We start from the raw sequence: 19,724 nt of genomic DNA on the forward strand, positions 1-19,724 counted from the left end.
CCACATTCTAGGTCCTGCTGCTCAGGAAAGGGAACAGAAGGCAGCATCCCAGTGATGGGCTAGAACGGGTCAGGCTGTTAGCTTTCTTGCCCTGGGTCTGACGCAGTATCGTCAGAGGAAGCATATAGCATCTGTCCAAGTTTGTGGCCCAACACACATAACTAGCAACCTATTCTTGCAGTCTGCCTGCCTTCTGAATCTTTTTTGTTTTAGACTTATGATTTTTATTTTATTTCACATGTAAGCACTGTTTTCCTACGTGTATGTATTTGCACTGTATGGGTGCCAGAGGAGGCCAGGAGAGAGAGAGCACTGGATGCCCCAAAGCTGGAGTCAGTATGAGCCGCCATGAGAGTGCTGTGAATTGACCCTGGGCCTCTGCAAGAGCAGCCAGTGCTCTTAACCACTGAGCCTTCTCTCCAGCCCCTTCACCCCTGCCCCCAGTATTTTTTCTCTGTATTTGTCCACTTTCCTTTTTATTTTTTTAAAAACCGGGCAGGCTGACCAGCAAACCTTACTGAATGCCTTCAGCATATGCCTGCAGTGAGCAGCCCTGATTTTCGGGGGAGCAGGAAGGGAAAGGTCACTTGAGAGGTGACATTTACAGAGCTGGCCCCGAGAGGGCCTTTGATCTCAAAAGACCAAAGCAACAATAACCGGATGTCAGTAGTTACATTAAAACAGACAATACACATTGAGTTATTATTCTTGCTAAAACACCTCAAATTTTACTCATTTTACAAAAGTCCTAAGTGACAGACACACAGCTACAGAAAAAACAGAGCTTAGCTTAGCTTAAATCCTTTAAAGTCGGAATGGTCACATGGAAAGTCATCGTGGATTCTTATGTTTACTATAAAAGTTAAAGTCAAAAGTATACATTAGGATCTGAAGTGTTCTCTTCTTTCTAGAGATGTGACACACATGCTTTCTGGTTGGTGGCCGTCCACCAAAGATGACAGATGACCAGAAAAACTGTGTCCTGCCCCTCCCACCAGAACGAGCTGGATCAGGGGAGCATTAACTTAGCAGGAGACACTGTATGAAAACAAACACCAAAGTCCCAACCCCCCAGTAAAAACCCCCGCTCTCCGGCCTGCACGAAGGACTGCACGCAAGCATGCACAAGCACACCCAGCACGCCATTGGACAGCATGGCACACAAACATGCACGGACACACCCAGCATGCTATCCCGACAGAGCTGTGGCCCGTTCTAGCACACAGCCTGTTTGTACTGGTGCCCAGCGAGAGGACACCATTGGAAAGCAGTTTGCACTCACAACACTCATAACTAAAAAGCACACAGCATATAATACTCTGATCTTTAAGTGGTTGATCATGGGCACCCCAAGGTCATACTCACTAGGTTAGCCTGAGTTTTCATCTATAAAAATAGGTTTCTTGAAAATAATGCTTAGAGAGTAGAATAGTGGGGCTACATCAAGACCAGCAGGGTTCGCTGGTGAAAGGACTGTTAATGTAAGGTTGGAGTTCATGTTCACTTGTGGGTAGAGGACAGCCCTCTCAGTGAATCCCGACAGCCAGTCAAGCTGTAATCCCAGGAGATTCAGAAACCAGGACAGGCAGCTGGCCTGCATCTCCCTAGATAAACACACCCAAACAAAAGCCACATTGAGGCTGAGGCCTGAAACGGACCCAGGTGAAAACGGTGGGAAAACAAAGACTCACTAAAGCCTGCAGGATGAAGGGATCATAGTGATGTGGTGTCCACACTGTTGACACACTACACTACCATGTTGCTGGGGAAAGAGTACCCCCAGGCGAGGCGGCCAACCTGGGCTTGATTCAGAGGAGCCTCTCAGAAGTGCCTGGGAGAGGTGTCTGTATGAGGATGGGAGCGGGGAACGTGAGGGTTACTGACTACAGGAAGGAGGTTCTGACAAGGGCCAGGAGGGTCAGTCATGTTTTCCAGGACTCGTCAATACTTCACATGAACGAAGGGCTGTGGCACAGTGGGTCTTGCAGGATGCATCTGTCATTAGCCCATATTTCTCTGAGCCTGCTGGGCTGGTGACCTCATATCCATCACACCCACTGTGTGAAGGAGGGATCTAGTGCCGTAGGTTGTTCTGGGAAGCTGGCGTAGAAGATGACTTACACAGAGAAGTCACCACCAAGCCGCTGCTTAAGTCCAGTCCTCGGCCTTCCTTTTCCTACAGGAGAAAGCACAGAACTTCAAGACCCCAGGAAGGGAGGAAGCTCTCCTGACTGAGGAGCCTCTGGGATTGGAGAATGGTGGGGAGAGCAGGGAGCTGTGTGAGCTCCCAAGGAACGTACAAGGGGCAAGGCCATGCTATTTCCTTTTTCTCAGCTATGGCCCTAGACTTCTTGGGGCCCAAGAAACAGCCTGGTGGTTAAAGGCACTGACTGCTCTTTTAGGGGACCTGGATTTGATTCCCACCATCACAGCATTAGAGTGTCTCTAATTCCAGTCCCAGGGGACCCTACCTGATCTTTTGGCCTCCCTAGGCACCAGATATACATGTATGTGGTACACAGATATACCTGCAGGCAGACACTTATACACATAAATAATAATAAACTAAATTAAAAAAAACATGACTAACTAGGAATGGGCACCGTGCCATGCTTTTAATCCAGGTTCTCAGGCAGCTGAGGCAGAAGGATGTCCGAGTTTGAGGCCAGCTTGGTCTACACAGCAAATTCTAGCCTAGATAGTAATACTTACTCTGTCTCAATAAATGCATACAGAACTAACAAGTAAGGCAGCTCCTTTTTCTTAAAGGAGCCTGCATGAAAAATGATAGAATGAGACTCCTTTGTTGGAAGCCCCATGCTAGCTTCATCGAGACACAGAAAGGCCCTGGTCAGAATGGGACAGCAGCTAACTCCTCAAAGGCCACCAAACTAACACAAACCATTTTAAGGGGAAGAGGTCGAAGGGCAGAGGATGGAGGCAGGTGGTTGTCTCCACAGCTCTGCCCTCTCGTCTCTGTGTGTCTCGCTGAGGCTAAGTAGGCACGCAGCCGTAACTTACTGCTCTGTAGTCCAGGAACATCTCCTTGAAAGCCAGGAAATCCGTGAATGTGAGCAGCATGTCAAAGATGTCGCCAGCCACTTCATCTTTATGGTGCCTGCAAAAGACCGTGTTGTTGGCTTTGTGAATGAATAGACTCCCTTCAAGATGCACAGGCCGGCCAGGGTGGGGAATGGCTATCAGCACCTGGGAGGTGGAGAAGCATCAGGCGTGTAACCAGCCTTGGCTATAAAGGACCCTGTTTCCCTCTGAAAAAAAGTGGCCAGAGAGAGGGTTCAGTGGTTAAGAGCACTTGCTGATCTCGCAGAGGACCCAGGGTTGTTTCCAGCATGCATGTGGGCACACAATTGCCTGTAAGTCAATTCACGCACACACACACACACACACACGCACGCACGCACGCACGCACGCACGCACGCACGCACGCACACACATACACATCTGAAAACCTTGAAGCCTTGCAAAGGCACAGAGGGCCTCCCACCCCCACTTAGGACCCAGCCACCCAGTGTCCTTAGAGATGATAAGGACAGAGTGGGTTTTCTTCAGTCTAGGGGAGGAGAAATGAGAAGCACAGAACCAGAGTCAAGCTCAACTCACTGCAGTGTGGTGGTGAAGGCCGCCATATTGAAGCCTGGGATACGCTCCAGCAACTGCTCTTCAATGTACTTCTCTACCAGGGAAATCTGCAACAGTGGAGACAGGGAGGTGGGCCCTCTGGTCATTAGCCGAGGTCCTGTGGTGTGTGCGCGTGCGCACACACACATGCTTGCACATACACCATGAGTGCAGATGGCTGCAGAGGCCAGAAGGGGGTGTTGGATCCTCTGGAGCTAGATTTATAGGGGGCTGAGAGTCACTGGATGTAGGTGCTGAGCCGCTCTGCAGTCCTCTGGGAGCCATCTGCCCAGCCCCGTGTTTTTATTTGATTTATCATTATTGAGGACACGATGTATGTGAGTGGGCATGTATGTGCCACCGTGTGCATGTGGATGTCAAAGGACAACTCCTATGGAACCAGTTCCCTTCCTCATCTTGAGCTTTACCCATTGGCCATCTCACTGGCACTGCTTTGTCACAGCAGACAAATGCAAAGTCTCCCAGTGCAGGACAAGACTGCGGTAAAGGCCGGTTTGTTTTAAACCACAAGCTGTACGCTCACCGACTACTTCATGAAAACCCTTTAGAAAAGAGCCCCAAGGGGCTGGAGAGATGGCTCAGTTGTTAAGAACAATGACTTCTCTTCCAGAGGTCCTGAGTTCAAATCCCGGCAACCACATGGTGGCTCACAATCATCTGTAATGAGATCTGATGCCCTCTTCTGGTGTCTGGAGATAGCTACAGTGTATTTATAATAAATAAATGAATAAATAAATAAATAAATCTTAAAAAAAAAAAAAAAGAGTTCTAAGATCTGGCAAGAGAAAATGATCCAAACCAGATTCTAATCTGCATTCCCTTGGCAGTACTGGCATATATAAAGAGTAAACTAATTTCAATTTGTTTTTTTCTTTTTTAAAAGAAATAATCTTGCTAAACGACCTAAGCTAACTTGAAGTTTACGAGGTAGCCTGGGCAGGTTTCTAACTTGTGGCCATACTTCTGCCTCAGCCTCTTGAGTGCTAGTGGCAGGTGGCTACAGGTGCCACCAGGCTTTGCAACTTTTTTGATATGAATGTAAACATTTTAATAGTATATATTAATTATACATAACAGATCTAAGTTCAGATTTTAAGAGAAACTTTAATTTTCTGGCAGGAGAAACAGATCTACTTACATATTCATTAAAAATGGGAGTATAGGTGAGCTTATTCTCTTCAGTGTCTTCAAATTCCTGGTAGTACTTGTCCATGAAGCTTCTCTGCAGTAGCTGGAACTCAGCATCTGGTACAGTTTAGTAAATGCATTTACAATGTAGTAAAATATACCTACAATGTACAGCATAAACCTTTTAAAATAAGCACTTTGCTGGCTTATAAGTCTTTGTGACTATTTTATTTTTAGTTTTTGGGATAGGATCTCCATAAATCCATATGCTTGGTTGACCTGGAATTCACTCTGTAGACCAGGCTAGTGTTGGACTTGTAGCCATCCTTCCGACTCTGAGAGCTGGGGTCACAGCCTGGGCACTCAGGAGGCAGAGGCAGGCTAACCGGAGTATGAAACTAGTCTGGTCTACAGAGCAAAAAAAAACCCAGGGTAGACAGGGTTACATAGAGAAACCTTGTTTCAAACAAAACTGAAAAAAAGCAACAAACAACCCAAACACACCCACATATACACACATACAGGGAGGGGGGAGGGGGAGGGGGAGAAGGGGGGGAGGGTGAGGGAGAGGCCATAATCTATCGGAACAGGATACCTGCAATCCCACAAAGAGTTACCTGGGATCTCTTTAACACACCCATTTACTGTGTACACCAAAGATCAGTTCTCAAATTGGGAGACTACAATGGCAAGAAACCCTGCATCCCTAGTTTTTTTCTCTTTAAATTACATTTTCATTTATTCATTTTTAATGTGCATACGTGCACCTGCTTGGTCATGGCATGAGGCCAGAGGTGGGAGGAAAACCTGTAGGGGGTTCTTTCCTTCTACTGTCCACATACAAGGGCTTGGAACTGAATTCAGGTCGTCAGGCTGGGCAGCAGCACATTACCCACTGAGCCACCTTATTGACCACCCTTTTTAAGCTACATATTTATTTTGAGACAGGGTCTCACTGTGCAGCTGACTGGCCTGAAGCTTGCTATGGAATTTCAGGCTGGCTGGGAATTCAAAGGGCTCCTCCAGCATGTTGGGATTCATGCATGAGCCATGGTACCCATCCAAAGGATGGGCGTAGATTCTTTCCCTCTACCATGTGGGTCTCACAGATTAAACTTGGCCGTTAGGCTTGTGAGCCACCTTGCTGTCCCCCTTCCTCCTATTTTAATATCATTTTAGCAGCACCAGTGAAAACTGCATAGTGGGTTAAAGGGTGGGGTCTGTAAGAGGCCAGACTACCCCGGGTTCAAACCCTTCCTCAGCCATGTACTTTGTATGACCTTGGACAAGTGACTACTTCTGTAGATCCCAATCTTCTCATCTGGAGCATAAAGATGAATGCGGTGTCTGTCCCCTGGCTTGCCAGGTGAATTCAGAGGAGACTTCAGGTAGAAATTCACAGTAAACACTCAAGGTCAAGAAGTAGGGAATTCTGACAATCCTGAGCCAACTAGCATTTCTACAACTAAAAGAAAATCTTCAAAAGTGACCCAGAATTAATTAAGCCCATTTCTCCATGATAGGTGGGATATCTACAGTGGGCAAAACAACGGAGAACTCCTCAGGAGAGGGCTTCTGGAGAGACCTAGGATTGGAGTCAGACTCTATAAAGGTGATTTTTCAGACTAATCTAGGTTAAGCCACACACCTCAAAACAAAACAACAGGTCTTTTTCCAGTTGCTAGGAAAAGCTGAGAAGCTGCCACATTTAGTTTTCATCTTCTGTTTGTCTTCAAATTTGGATTTGTTACTGCCTGCTGACCACTTAGTAGAGTGGGAAGATGCCCAAAGGGATCTGGAAATCAGAACTAAGAAAGCAAGGGAACAGGAGACTATCGTAGCTCACGTCTGCAGTCCTAGAGCTTGGGAGCCTGAGGCCAGAAGGCAAGGAAGAACAAGGCTTGCCCGGACCTTAGACCCTAAACACAAAACTCTCGATACCAAACCAACCGTCAAGACACATCAAGAATATAGTAGTGGCTGGTTTTGTGTATAACTTGACACAAGCTAGAGACATCAGAGAGGAAGGAGCCTCAGTTGAGGAGACGACTCCATGAGATCCAGTTGATCCAAGCTGTATATAGTGATCCATTCCAGGAGAATGGATCTGTCAGTTTGAAGTCATCCTGGTCTACAGAGTAAGTTCCAGGACAGCCAGGGCTACACAGAGAAACCCTGTCTCAAAAGATAACGATAATATCAAAGACAACCCAAAAACTAAACAACAACAATTACAACAAAAGAAAATGAAGAGGGCTAGAGAGCTGGCTCAGTGGTTAAAAGCACTGACTGCTCTTCCAGAGGTCCTGAGTTCAAATCCCAGCAACCACATGGTGGCTCACAACCATCTGTAATGGGATCCGATGCTCTCTTCTGGTGTGTCTGAAGACAGTTAGTGTGCTCATATACATTAAATAAATTATTTAATAAAAAAAGAAAACGAAGAGATCCAATGAGATTTGACACCTTGTCTCCTGCATGGACTGTTCTACAGCATGAAAATGTTAACGCTCAAAACGACATAAAAACCAAAATTGTTCTTACTGTATATGTGAAATAAAATTGGTTAATATTGCTCAATGCCTGGCTAAGAGCTACATCCTATCTGTCAGTTGATTGGTTTTCTAAATTGTTCTCCTCTGAAACCTTCGCTCTATGGCTGTTTTTTAAAAGGCTTATAGGGCATAGCCAGAACCCAAACTCTCCAATCTTGCCTCCACCCACCTGTGCTGAGATTATAGTGGTGTGCCACTCACTAGGTTTTGGGTTCATTCTCTTTTAATTATACTTTTATTTGTTTTCAAGTAGGCGCATGCCTGCTACAGCCTGTGTATGGAAGTCTGAAGACAACCATGGGGAGCCTGTGGATCTTGGGGATTAAACTAAGGTTGTCAGGCTTGCTGGTGAATGCCTCTACCCACTGAGCCATCTTGCCGACCCGTAGATTGTTTCTAAGACAACAGCTCAGTGTGGCCTGCTTACTATTACATCGGGGCTGTGTGTTAACATTTCAGTGTTTTGAGCTTTTAAAAATCAACTACTCAAATTTATTTCTCTGCATGCTCTTATAAGCAGGGGTTTGAGATGTTGTGATGGCTCAGGGACTGCTGTGTAAGCCAGGTAACCCCAGTTCAACCCTCAGAACAGAACCAACTCTCTCCTCTGACCTCCACATGTCCACAGCGACCTGGCAACAACCCCACCCACAATCCATCACACATGTAAATGAATACATTTAAAAAAAATTGTTTTAAAGCAAAGGTCTACTTGATTTAAATCATGGAATGGACCAAAGGAACTAGAGGGAGCAAGCACAGTGTCAAAACTTACCCATAATAATGTCCTCTAAACATCCAACCACAGCATCGAATTCTGCATCAGAGGCAGAGGAGCTGAAAACACATCAGGATTAGGTGCTGGTTCAAATAATCATTTCAGGAGCTGAACTTGTGTTTTCTGTGGGTATGAGGATTGAACTCAAGGCCTCGCACACACTGGGCAATAACAAAGCCCACTAGCAGGTTTGTTTTGTTTTTTTTTTTTTTTTTTTTTGAGTCTCCTGTGGTATCCAGAGGTATTTATATTTAATTTTTTAAATTTTTTTATTAACTTGAGTATTTCTTATTTACATTTCGAGTGTTATTCCCTTTCCCGGTTTACGGGCCAACATCCCCCTAACCCCTCCCTTTCTTTTTTTTTTTTTTTAAAGATTTATTTATTATAAGTACACTGTGGCTGTCTTCAGACACACCAGAAGAGGGCATCAGATTTCATTACAGATGGTTGTGAGCCACCATGTGGTTGCTGGGATTTGAACTCAGGACCTCTGGAAGAGCAGTCAGTGCTCTTAACCGCTGAGCCACCTCTCCAGCCCCTCCTCTCCCCTTCTTTATGGGTGTTCCCCTCCCCATCCTCCCCCCATTGCCGCCCTCCTCTCAACAATCAAGTTCACTGGGGGTTCAGTCTTGGCAGGACCCAGGGCTTCCCCTTCCACTGGTGCTCTTACTAGGATATTCAATGCTACCTATGAGGTCAGAGTCCAGGGTCAGTCCATGTATAGTCTTTAGGTAGTGGCTTAGTCCCTGGAAGCTCTGGTTGCTTGGCATTGTTGTACTTTTGGGGTCTCGAGCCCCTTCAAGCTCTTCCAGTTCTTTCTCTGATTCCTTCAATACGGGACCTATTCTCAGTTCAGTGGTTTGAGGCTGGCATTCGCCTCTGTATTTGCTGTATTCTGGCTGTGTCTCTCAGGAGCGATCTACATCCGGCTCCTGTCTGCCTGCACTTCTTTGTTTCATCCATCTTGTCTAATTAGGTGGCTGTATATGTATGGGCCACATGTGGGGCAGGCTCTGAATGGGTGTTCCTTCAGTCTCTGTTTCAATCTTTGCCTCTCTATTCCCTGCCAAGGGTATTCTTGTTCCCCTTTTAAAGAAGGAGTGAAGCATTCACATTTTGATCATCCGTCTTGAGTTTCATGTGGTACATCTACACAATGGAATATTACTCAGCTATCAAAAACAATGCCTTTATGAAATTCATAGGCAAATGGTTGGAACTGGAAAATATCATCCTGAGTGAGGCAACCCAATCACAGAAAAACATACATGGTGTGCACTCATTGATAAGTGGCTATTAGCCCAAATGCTTGAATTACCCTAGATGCCTAGACCACTAGCAGTTTTTAATGTAAGGTTCCCAACCTGCATAAAAATAATAATAGCAAGATGAACCTCCCATCACTCAGTTTCTCCAATCAAGGATTACTGTCTAGTATAGAAATTACAGGTACAAGAAAACACCCATGACAATCACAAAAAAAGCAAACAATTTGGGGAGCTGAGGCTGGTGTGGGACATCTTCAGACTTTTGCATTTATTACCCGCGGGATTTACTCACCGCATCCTGGCTCTTAACGCCACACCTATCTGCTGGTGAGTGTGACCACACGCGGGAGGAGCGCCGGCCTAGCGGGTAACTGGATCAGGAGTGGCTTTATACAGGCGGTGAGGCCGCCGCCAGCCAGGGCAGCTCAAGGCCTCTGGGGTTTGCTGACGGCCAAGATTGAGGCCAGAGGATTGTGATGGAAGCGCTGGTAATCGGTGACATATGCCCGCGGGAAGAAAACGCCCCCGCTAGAGCGGAGCCCCGATCCGCTAGCCCGCGCCCGGCCCCGGACGACACCCGCAGACCCTGGCCACGTCACTTACAAGGACAGCGCGAAGCTCTCTTCCTCTAAGGCGTCCATCGTAGAGGCGCCGCAGTCTCCGGGCCGGGCCCGCGGCCCCGCCGCCTCCTACCGCGCCCGCCACCGGGCCGGGCTTCTCTCTGACCCGCGCCGCCTCAACCGCATCAAGGACCCGCAGAAGGCCGCGCCCGCGCCCGGCCGGGCGATCGCGCGAGGCCCGGCCTGCGGCTCCTGGCTGGGCCCAGTGCCCGCCAGCCTCTCGCGGGGCCACCCCGCCAGTGTTAGGGTAGGCGGTGCTCACAGCCCCGCCTCCCGTAACCATGGTTATTTCGGCAGCCAATCACAGCCTTAATTTCCCCAGACTCACGCAGAAGACGGGTGGGGGGGAGTGGGGGGAGGGACACGACACAGTCTGTGGACTCTTGTTTCTGAATGAAAGAATGGGAGCCAAGAGCCTCAGTTTCTTCACTTGCAATTTAGGGATTTTAAAGATTAGGTAGTTGAAGCCGTGTTTTAAGAGAGCTGGAGATGGCCAAATTGCTCGAAAGCCAGTCTCTTGTTTTTCCTAGATAATGTGGACGTCTGATTTACCAGAAAGTTTCTTGGAAATATGGAAGGTTCCACGGCATTAAGTGGATGACTTGTAACTTAATTTGTAATTTTCAAATAAAGAACAAGAGCAGGGCGTGGTGGCATGAGTTTGTAGCCCCAGTATTTGGAAGGTGGAGGTTCAAGTCATTAAAGACCTGCTCAGCTACATAGTTTTTACTCCCAGCTTACTGGCAATAAAAACCCCCAAACCATAAACAATTATTAAGCAGTAAATGGATTCTTGGATAATTATGCGGCACAAAAAAGTTGACAACCACTGAAAGCGATGTCATCAAAAACTGAATAACTGCTCTTGGGTAAAGTCCTCTCTAAAACTGCGCCATGATGAACACAGGTTTCCTGGGGTTGATTCCCCCCCCCCCTTTTTTATATCATGCCTCTTTGGTGGTCTGGTATCTTTTAGCTATCAAACGTGTAGTACATAATTAGAAATTTTGTGGTATGAATTAGGGTTATGTGGCCAATCTGAATCAGATTTTTTTTTTAAAAAAGATTAATTATATATAAGTACACTGTAGCTGTCTTCAGACACACCAGAAGAGGGCATCAGATCTCATTACAGATGGTTGTGAGCTACCATGTAGTTGCTGGGAATCGAACTCAGGACCTCTGGAAGAGCAGTTAGTGCTCTTAACCGCTGAGCCATCTCTCCAGCTCATATTTGTAGATCTTAACAGCACCTGGAACCAAGATGATTTCAAAGACACTGGAAGATCAGAATATTCTGGTCAGTGTCAAGTGAAGACAAGTATGCTGGTTGGTTTTTGTTAACGTGAGTGACCTGGAAAGAAGGGACCTCAGTTGATAGTGTGTCTTTTTTCGAGACAGGATTTCTCTGTGCTGCCCTGGCTGTTGTGGAACTCACTCTGTAGATCAAGTTGGCCTTGAACTCAGACCCACTTGCCTCTGCCTTCCAAGTGCTTGGATTAAAGGCATGTGCCATCACTTCCTGGTTTTGAATGTGGATTATTTGATGATTGATGCAGGAGGGCCCAGTCTTCTGTAGGTGGTACATCATCTGGGCAGGCGCAGGATCTATATAAGGAAGCTCAGCAAGCTATTGAGAACAAGCCAGTAAATGGCATTTCTTTATCTGCATCAGTTCCTGCCTCCAGGATCCTATTCCAGCTTTCCTCACCTCAGTGACAGACTATAGCATGGAAATGGAGGCAAACCAAACCCCTTCTTTTCCTCAGTTGATTTTGATCAGTATTTTGTCACAGCTCTGATAAGCAAACTAGAATAAGCATCTAAAAATTGTTCCATTGAGCACATCAGACAGCTCAGGGTGGACAGTGAAGATGCTGTTAGGCCCTTTTTCTATATCCCATTTACTTCTTAGTACATACACGAACTGCCTGCTGACTCTAAATCATGGATCCAAGCAGAAAAGGAACATTTTTGTCTCCATTAGTTACCTATTGCTATTTGCAACCCCTTCTCTCCTGAGAAACCTAGTGAACTAAAACATTTTATTTACTTATTAATCTGCATTTTGGGGAGGTCTTGGCAAGGACAATGTCTTTTTTCCAGTTGGTTGCAATGGAGCTTGAGAAGCCTTTCACAGAGCTCAGGTGGGTGGCAACTTAGTGGTGGATCCTGGCTGGGAGTTAGTGAGGAATATGGTGTGGGGTGAGGTGGCTTGGGGAAAGGCGTCAGTTCCTCTGCATGCCCTTGAGAGGAAGAGGCAGGTAGATATGTTTGAGGTCAGTCTGGTCTACAAAGGGAGTTCTAGACCAGCCAGGACTATGAGACTCCCTGGCAAAAAAACAAAACAAAACACAATAAAAACTAGCACATTCCCATAATATTGCAAGAGATAAGCAGAACCCTCAGGTAAAACTCTCTACATATAAAATAAGAGCTGGGGGGAGAAAAGAAGCTGGAGAAATGGCTCATAGTTAAATGCTTCATGCTCTTCTTGGGTTCAGTCCCCAGCACCCTTATCAGGCAGCTCTAGCTCTGGAAGCCAACACCCCCTTCTTTAAAAAGGAAAAATGCTGGGTAGGGGGCACATCCTTCAATTTCAGCACCGGGGAGGTAGAGGCAGGAGTATCTCGAGTTCAAAGCCTGCCAGGGTTAAACAGTGAGACTTTGTCTAAAGATAAACCAACAGCAAACAAAAATCCTTGCTTTTTCCCCTTTAAATGTAAAAAGTATTACATTTTCTGGTATGTGTTTACATGCACATGGCAGTGCACAGTGCATAAGGATCAGGACAGCTCCCAGGAATTGGTTTTCTCTTTCTGCAATATGGATACCAGGGATCAAACTTAGGTCACTAGACTTAGTGGCAAATACCTTTGCCTACTGAATGAGTATCTTGTCAGCACTTTGTTCATTGGAAAAAACAACTTAAGAGATTTATTCTGCAAGTACAGTATAGTAGCTTCGCTTGCATGTATGCCTCTGCGTCACATGCATGCCTGTTGCCTGAGGAGACCAGCAGAGGGCACTGGATAGCTTGGAACTGGAGCTACAGATGGTTGTGAGACACCATGTGGGTGCTGGTGATCAAAGCTGAGTCCTCTGGGAGAACCGCCATGGCTTTTTATTGCTGACCCATCTCTCCAGCCCATCTTTCATTTCTGGGGACAGGATTTCGAACTTTGTAACTAAGGTGAGCCTGGAAGCCACAATGTAACCCGGCTGTTCTCAAACGTACAAATCTGCCCCCAGAATGCTGGGATTATAGGCACAAACCACTATAACTAGCTACTTAAAACTATTTCTGCTGGGCTGAATGGCAAACGCCGTTAGTCTCAGCACTTGGGGCATAGGTGGGCAAATCTCATGAGTTTGAGACCAGCCTGGTCTGCATATTGAGTTTTAGGACAGCTACAGATACACAGTGAGACTTTGACAAACAAAAAACCAAAACTAAACAAACAAAACCCAAAAAACTATTCCTGTCCAGTGTGGTGGTCCATAGCTTTAATTCTAACACTGGGGAAGAGGGATCTCTGTGAGTTCATGCCATCCTGGTCTACATAGCCAGTTCCAGGACAGGCCAATAGGAGCTTCAGTGAGACCCTGCCTCAAAACCAAAAAATAACAAAAGAAACACATAATTTCCTAAGTGAATGAGCAATTGTACAAGATGAAGAGTGACTAGCCTTGGTTTTCGCTGGTTTTCAAGGGATACAAACTCAACATGGTTAAAATCATAAAAATAATTTCTTACTGTGATAGTTACTCCTGTGTCTGTGGTCTATGGCTCAATAATCATTTCCTGGAATTGCATATGGCATCAGGATTTTTTCTTGCTTTACATTATACAAAAGATGTCAAGAAAGAAAGAAAAAAGAAAAAAACAGACAAAAAAGGAAAAGAAAAAAAGATAGCAGGAGAGATGGCTCAGCAAATTGGTTGATCTTCCAGAGGACCCCGGTTTAATTCCCAGCACTCACATAGTGGCTCACAGCAGTCTTTAACTCCAGTCCCAGGGCATCTGATACCCTCACACAGACATACGCGGGAAAAACACCAAGGCACATAAATAGTAATTAAAAAAGAAAAAGATATTTTAAAAGTTAGGCAGTGATGGTGGCTCATGCCTTTAATCCCAGCATTTGGGAGGCAGATATAAGCAGGTCTCTGAGTTCAAGGCCAGCCTACTCTACAAAGTGAGTTCAAGGACAGCCAGGGCCACATAGAGAAACCCAGCCTCAAAACACTAAAAAACCAACCAACTAACCAACCAACCAACCAAAACCAATCCAAGCCAAAACCCCAATTTATTATTTTTCTGGCTGAAACTCTAAATTTTCCCTAACAAATCACTGGGGAAGTGCTGTAATGGATTTTTTCCCCTCTCTGATAGCAATGCATTGACAGTAAAAAAAGGAGTCTGGGTTTTCTCGTAAAGCAGTGATATTTAGGCCAGAGTGGTTCCACTCCGTCTCCATGCGGCCTGCCACTCTCTCTACATGCAGTGTGCTTCCTTTTAAAGCAGCTTCACGATGAATTTGCTTCCACACTGAATGTTGTAATGAGTTCTCTATTGAAGCTGTTTGATAGTCTCAGAGTTAAAAAGATGGAAAGCAGGTCACCTTAAGAACAAAGCTCAAGGGGAGAGTTCTAGAAAGCTGGCACTCTCCTGCAGTCCTTTAGCTCCTGTTCCCGAGCTATTCTTTTATTCTCCAAATAGAGGGCAGAGTCATCCTGTAAGAACACTATCTAGGCACTTCCAAGGTTCACGAACATGCTCTTGCCTTTTTCTATTGTATTTAGGAGAAAATACGAGCACCTTACCTGGGTTTCATGAGCATTCCCTGACCTCCAGAAGCAGAGCAAGCTCCTCTCCCCATGTCCCGTCTTCACTGCACCAGTTTTTTTCCTTAGTGAGGACCTCTGTCTACAATGCTCTATGCCCACCTAGACACCCAGTACTAGAAACCTCTCTCTGTCCCTTCCTCCTGGTACAACCTTTAGTCTTCTTCTGACAACTCCCACCCATACACTAGGCAGACATCTATAGTAGTTCTAATTCTCCCCATAACTATATGCTTATGCTCACAGCAGCATCTTCTTCTTCTTCATGGCATTAGCAAAATCGACACAGTACATAGAAATTACGTGCTTCTTCCTGCTGGTAATATGACACGTCACACAGGCAGGTGCCAGTGCTACTACAGCAGCTCAGTGAAGATCTGCAATTAAACAAGGCCTCTTTGTAGTTCTGGGTAGCTTGGAGCTCTATGATTGGCCTGTCTACCTTCCTGGTGCTGGGACAAAGGCGTGCACTGATGTTGGGGATTGGTTCTAATGTTTGGAATTAATTTGCCCCCGAACTTGGAAATCTCTATGTTCAAAAGCTGAAGGTCCTTGTCCCCAATTGATAGATCAATAAGGAGTAAACCAATGGCCAATAGCTGCAGGTAGACTGAGGCATGACCTTTAAATATGTGTAAGCTAGAAACTGGGAGAAAGGAAGGAGAGAGATCACCATGTCTCAAAGGGAGACAGATCAGGTTTAGAACCGCAGAAGAAAATCCATCCAAAGGGAGACAGATCAGATTTAGAACTGCATTAGAAAATCCATCCAAAATGTAGGTGGAAAGGGGAAGCCTCCCTGTGGGAGGGGCTGCCCAGAAGGTAACAGGGCAACAAAGATAAAACGTAGATTTAGAAGGTGTTGAGCCAGGAGTACTGGAGGGAAATGTATGCTAGCTGGGCAGAGGATTAGAACTGCTCAACCTCTGAACTAGTCAGGGCATATCAAAAATCAATTGTGTGTGTGTGTGTGTGTGTGTGTGTCTTTGTGTGCATGTGGCCTGTCGGGCACAAAGTGGTATAGCTAATTCGTTGTTACACACCATGCCTAGTTAAACTCAATTTTCTTTTTCTTTGAGGTGCTAGGAAAGGAGCACAGGGCCTTGAACAGCATGCCAGACAGTAATCTACCACTGAGCTGCTATATAGCCCTGACTGTTCTGGAATTTACTATGTAGTAACCTAGGCTGGCCAAAAATTCATTCACGTAAATCTCCCAGTCTCAGCCTTCTGACTTTTCTTCCTTGCTTCTTCTACTTGATTTTCTCCTACCCCTAGAAGTAGGAGCTTCAGTAGAGGACACCAATGAGAGCTGTGAACTCTTAACAGTAAAAAATGCAACAGATATTTTATTCTTCAATGCAAATTACTGCATTCGCCACAAGCTGAAAGAACACATAACTATATCTGTATATATACTTATATATATATATATATATATTTGGGGGGGATTTATGGAAGACCAGAGAGACACAAAGAAACCCCAGCACCCCAACACATACAGCCAGGAAGGAGATCGCCTCTGTAGTGGACGGGTTTAATGAACCACAAACAAGAAAGAGGGAAAGGAAGGAAAAAGGATGTGCAGTGAGTTAAAAACACTGTAAAATCAGAAGACATCTACTGTTCAAGTATAAACTCAGTAAGTAAGGACTTGGCATAAATTGAAAGGCAGTTGCTGAGGTACACCATTATGAAATAAGTCTTAAAAATTTACAATTCTACCTTCCTTTTTTTTTTTTTTCTGTGAGAAAAAAGTGGACTCTTGAAGGCCTTCACCAGAGACCCTGAGAGGGATATAAAACACTTTTGATGAAGACAGAGTCAACAATTCATGATTGAACTTGCTATTCAAAAACATGTATTTATTTAAAACAACAGGATAGGTGTTCTCAGACTGTCTTCTAGAGAGTAATTCAAGAGTTTCAAAGTATATCACTTCCCAAAACAATACTGATTAAAAATTTTTAAAAAACAAAACAAAACAAAACAAAACACCTGATTTGATGGTACCTCAAAGATACACTACCAATTTTCTCCAGTCTAACATTGTAATTGGTTTAAGAGTTCCTTCTGCATTGGTAAAACATTTTTTCCTCACAAAATGTGGGTACTGAAACTGGATAGAAACACCATGAATGTGAAAATACCACCAATTTTCTGTAGTTTAAAAAAACTAGAATGTTCTTTGGAATCACTGAAATATAAAAAAAAAAAAATTGGGTTTGTTGTTGTTCTTTCCCTACAGTCTGTGCACCGTCCGTCAGGGTCTTCGTGCTGTTTGTAGTAAGGACCTGTGTGGTCTGTGCGACGCTACGTTTACAGATTCAAGTCTTGCAGTGCAATATCCATGCTTCACACACGGGGTTCTCTGACCGATGATACTTAACCCAGTCACGCTGTCAACTACTTCTCCAAAATGACTTCACCCCAAAATAAAAACTGTACACTAAGACACAAAACCCCTTGTGCTAATCAAATGAACCAACATGAAGAATTCCGGCGGGGTTGCAGTGTTCAGGAGACCCTTGCCACCTGTTAGCTTTCGTGGACGTACCACAGGCCCAGCCTTCCTTGGCCTCAGAAGGAATTCAGGGATGGCAAGTTGGATTAGACTAAGAGAATTTGTCTTTGATAAACTACCGATTTTAGCATAAAACCTGGCCATGGCTATAAGTTTCAATGTGCGTACAACTGGTTAGAGATGTTTGTGGTTTTTTTTTTCCTTTTCTTTTCAACATTGGCTGGAATTGAGTAGAAATAGGTCCATGATCTCTCTTCACATGTGTCATGAAATATGAGAAATCTGTCTGATTCTAGACACTATTTCTTTACGACACAATGGGCAGGTCTCCAGTTGCAAGGCACAATCCATGCACAGGTCACTGAGGAAAAAGATATAAATGCCAGTTAAATTAATGCCAAACTCTACCTGTTAGCTAAATCCAAAAGGTTAACAAGTCTACTGGGGAAAGGGTAAATATACATGGTTTAGAAAAAATTAAAGAAAAATTAAACTTCTCTTCCTATTTTTTTATCTTCAATCCCCCTCCTCTGTAGGCTAAAGAAGTTGCTTATTAAAATCTATAGTACGCATTATACACACATTTGTATAAACACACATGTATATACACATGTATATGTATGTTTATATGTTCAGGAATGTATACTATTTTTCCTCTATCAACTTGTCATTTATCCTAGAGATATTTACCAAATACATCATATCTCACAGATGTGTCCGGCCTTCACTATATATTAGATTTCAGTTTTTGAAATATTATGTGTTATGACTGTTTTATCTTGCATACGCATACCACACGCAGTGCCTGCAGAGGCCAGAAGAGGGCGCTGGGCAACTATTAATATGGTTTTGAGCTTCCATGTGGGTGCTGGAAGTCCAACCAGGGTCATCTGGAAGAGCCACCGGTGCTCTTAACTGCCCGCCATCTCTCCAGGCCTCCTAGAGTTTTACTAGAAGCATGACATACTCCTTGGCATGCATTCGTTTACTTTTTCTTTTTTTCTTTTTTCCGGAGCTGGGGACTGAACCCAGGGCCTTGCGCTTGCTAGGCAAGTGCTCTACCACTGAGCTAAATCCCCAACCCCCTTGGCATGCATTCATATCCTTCTGCTTGGTTTTTAAGCCACTAAGAAGAGGATTTTCAGACAAATCTAACAATAGATTGGTATTTATGCACATAGCAAGAAGAGGTGCTGACTTTTGTTCACGTTGTAAATCAAGCAGTGGCAGCAGCAAGCATTTCTGTCTTGTCCCCTGCCATCTTAGAATGTTTCTAGCACACCACTATTAATAAGATGCTAATTAGAGTGTGTGCTCAGACCTACAACGCTTCAGCACTCGTGAAGCTGAGCTTGGGCTCTACAGCAACACCTCATCTCAAAAAAAGTTATGGGCTGGAGAGATGGCTCAGAGGTTAAGAGCACTGACAGCTCTTCCAGAGGTTCTGAATTCAATTCCCAGCAACCACATGGTGGCTCACAACCATCTGATACCCTCTTCTGGTGTGTCTGAAGACAGTTACAGTGTACTCAGATAAATAAATAAATCTTAAAACAAAAACCAAAACCAAAAATTATAAAAGAAAAAAGAAACAAAAGCATTAGATACATTTCAGTGGTACAGCACTTGCCTAGCCTGTGTGGGTCTGGCTTCTATTCCTGAACTGCCCAAAGATAATTAAAAAGATGTTAGCATATAGCTCAAATGTAATATTTTTAAATATCATTAAGGAAATTTTTATGTTATTTATTTATTTGGACTATTTCACTGTGCAGACTAGAAAGCTGGCCTTGAACTCAAGAGATCCACCTGCCTCTGCCTCCCAAGTGGCTGGGTAGGATTAAAGGTGAGTGCTGGGAACCTAGCCCTTGTCCTGCAGGACGTCACTGTAGCCTCTCGCTACTGCTGCTGTAGACACAGTCATAAGTTAAAGTGGACTTAGAGCCAGGGGCAGTGTTTCCCGCCTTTAATCCGAGGACCCGAGAGGCAGAAGCTGGTGGAGCTCTTTTGAGTGTAAGACCAGCCTGGTCTACAGAGCAGGTTCCAGACCAGTAGGCCTCAGAGTGAGACCCCATGTCAACAAAGACCCAAAATGAAACAAAAGAAGTCTTCTTAGCATTTTTGTTTTTGCTTTTCAGCTGTTAGTGTGTTTACTATGCAGATTTTATAATAGTGCTGTGGGCTTATTTTGCTTGTGATCTAGAAACTCTTAGATAAATTTGAACTACTTTCCCCTTGAAAAATGTTAAAGATTCACCAGTAAAAGTATCTGGACTTAGTGCCTTAGGGAGGGAGGCAAAGGCAGACTTCATCACCATTTGCTTTGACAAGAGGAATGAA

At 44.7% G+C, this 19,724-nt stretch overlaps 2 protein-coding genes across 10 annotated transcripts in view; both read right to left on the minus strand.

Annotated features, from left to right (window-relative positions):
* Positions 1 to 699: 699 nt before the first annotated feature.
* On the minus strand, positions 700 to 10,256 carry Arl2bp (ARF like GTPase 2 binding protein). 8 transcript variants are annotated; one of them, XM_087594993.1, is made up of 6 exons: positions 9,996 to 10,256; positions 8,119 to 8,180; positions 4,799 to 4,949; positions 3,622 to 3,707; positions 3,022 to 3,118; positions 700 to 2,176 (listed from the first exon to the last, which is right to left on the minus strand). In XM_087594993.1, the coding sequence occupies exons 3-6, from the start codon at positions 4,871 to 4,873 to the stop codon at positions 2,075 to 2,077; spliced, it is 360 nt and encodes a 119-aa protein (XP_087451119.1). In that variant the 5' UTR covers positions 4,874 to 4,949; positions 8,119 to 8,180; positions 9,996 to 10,256; the 3' UTR covers positions 700 to 2,074. The 8 variants fall into 8 exon arrangements, with proteins under 8 accessions (XP_087451119.1, XP_087451122.1, XP_087451117.1 ...); XM_087594996.1 differs by having other exon boundaries at positions 8,119 to 8,244; XM_087594991.1 differs by having other exon boundaries at positions 4,799 to 4,905; positions 9,685 to 10,256.
* Positions 10,257 to 16,182: 5,926 nt separating this feature from the next.
* Rspry1 (ring finger and SPRY domain containing 1) overlaps positions 16,183 to 19,724 on the minus strand; it is a 48,685-nt gene continuing 45,143 nt past the window's right edge. Inside the window, exon 15 of one of the 2 annotated variants that reach the window (XM_087595169.1) lies at positions 16,183 to 17,745. In XM_087595169.1, the coding sequence (XP_087451295.1) occupies positions 17,649 to 17,745 (97 nt within the window). In that variant the 3' untranslated portion in view covers positions 16,183 to 17,648. 2 annotated transcript variants of the gene reach the window in all.

The sequence above is a fragment of the Rattus norvegicus genome, chromosome 19 (genome assembly GCF_021556685.1).
Source record: "Rattus norvegicus strain SHRSP/BbbUtx chromosome 19, alternate assembly SHRSP_T2T, whole genome shotgun sequence".
Lineage (NCBI taxonomy): Eukaryota > Metazoa > Chordata > Mammalia > Rodentia > Muridae > Rattus > Rattus norvegicus.

What these genes read in the sequence shown, in the direction of transcription:
- Arl2bp (NM_001399077.1), bottom strand. Translation starts at nt 10,033, where the DNA reads ATGGACGCCTTAGAGGAAGAGAGCTTCGCGCTGTCCTT. An exon ending in GAGAGCTTCGCGCTGTCCTT is followed by an intron (nt 8,181 to 9,995) that starts GTAAGTGACGTG and finishes ATGTGTTTTCAG; the next exon opens with CTCCTCTGCCTCTGATGCAG. An exon ending in TGTTCCTGGACTACAGAGCA is followed by an intron (nt 2,177 to 3,021) that starts GTAAGTTACGGC and finishes TTTCTCCTGTAG; the next exon opens with GAAAAGGAAGGCCGAGGACT.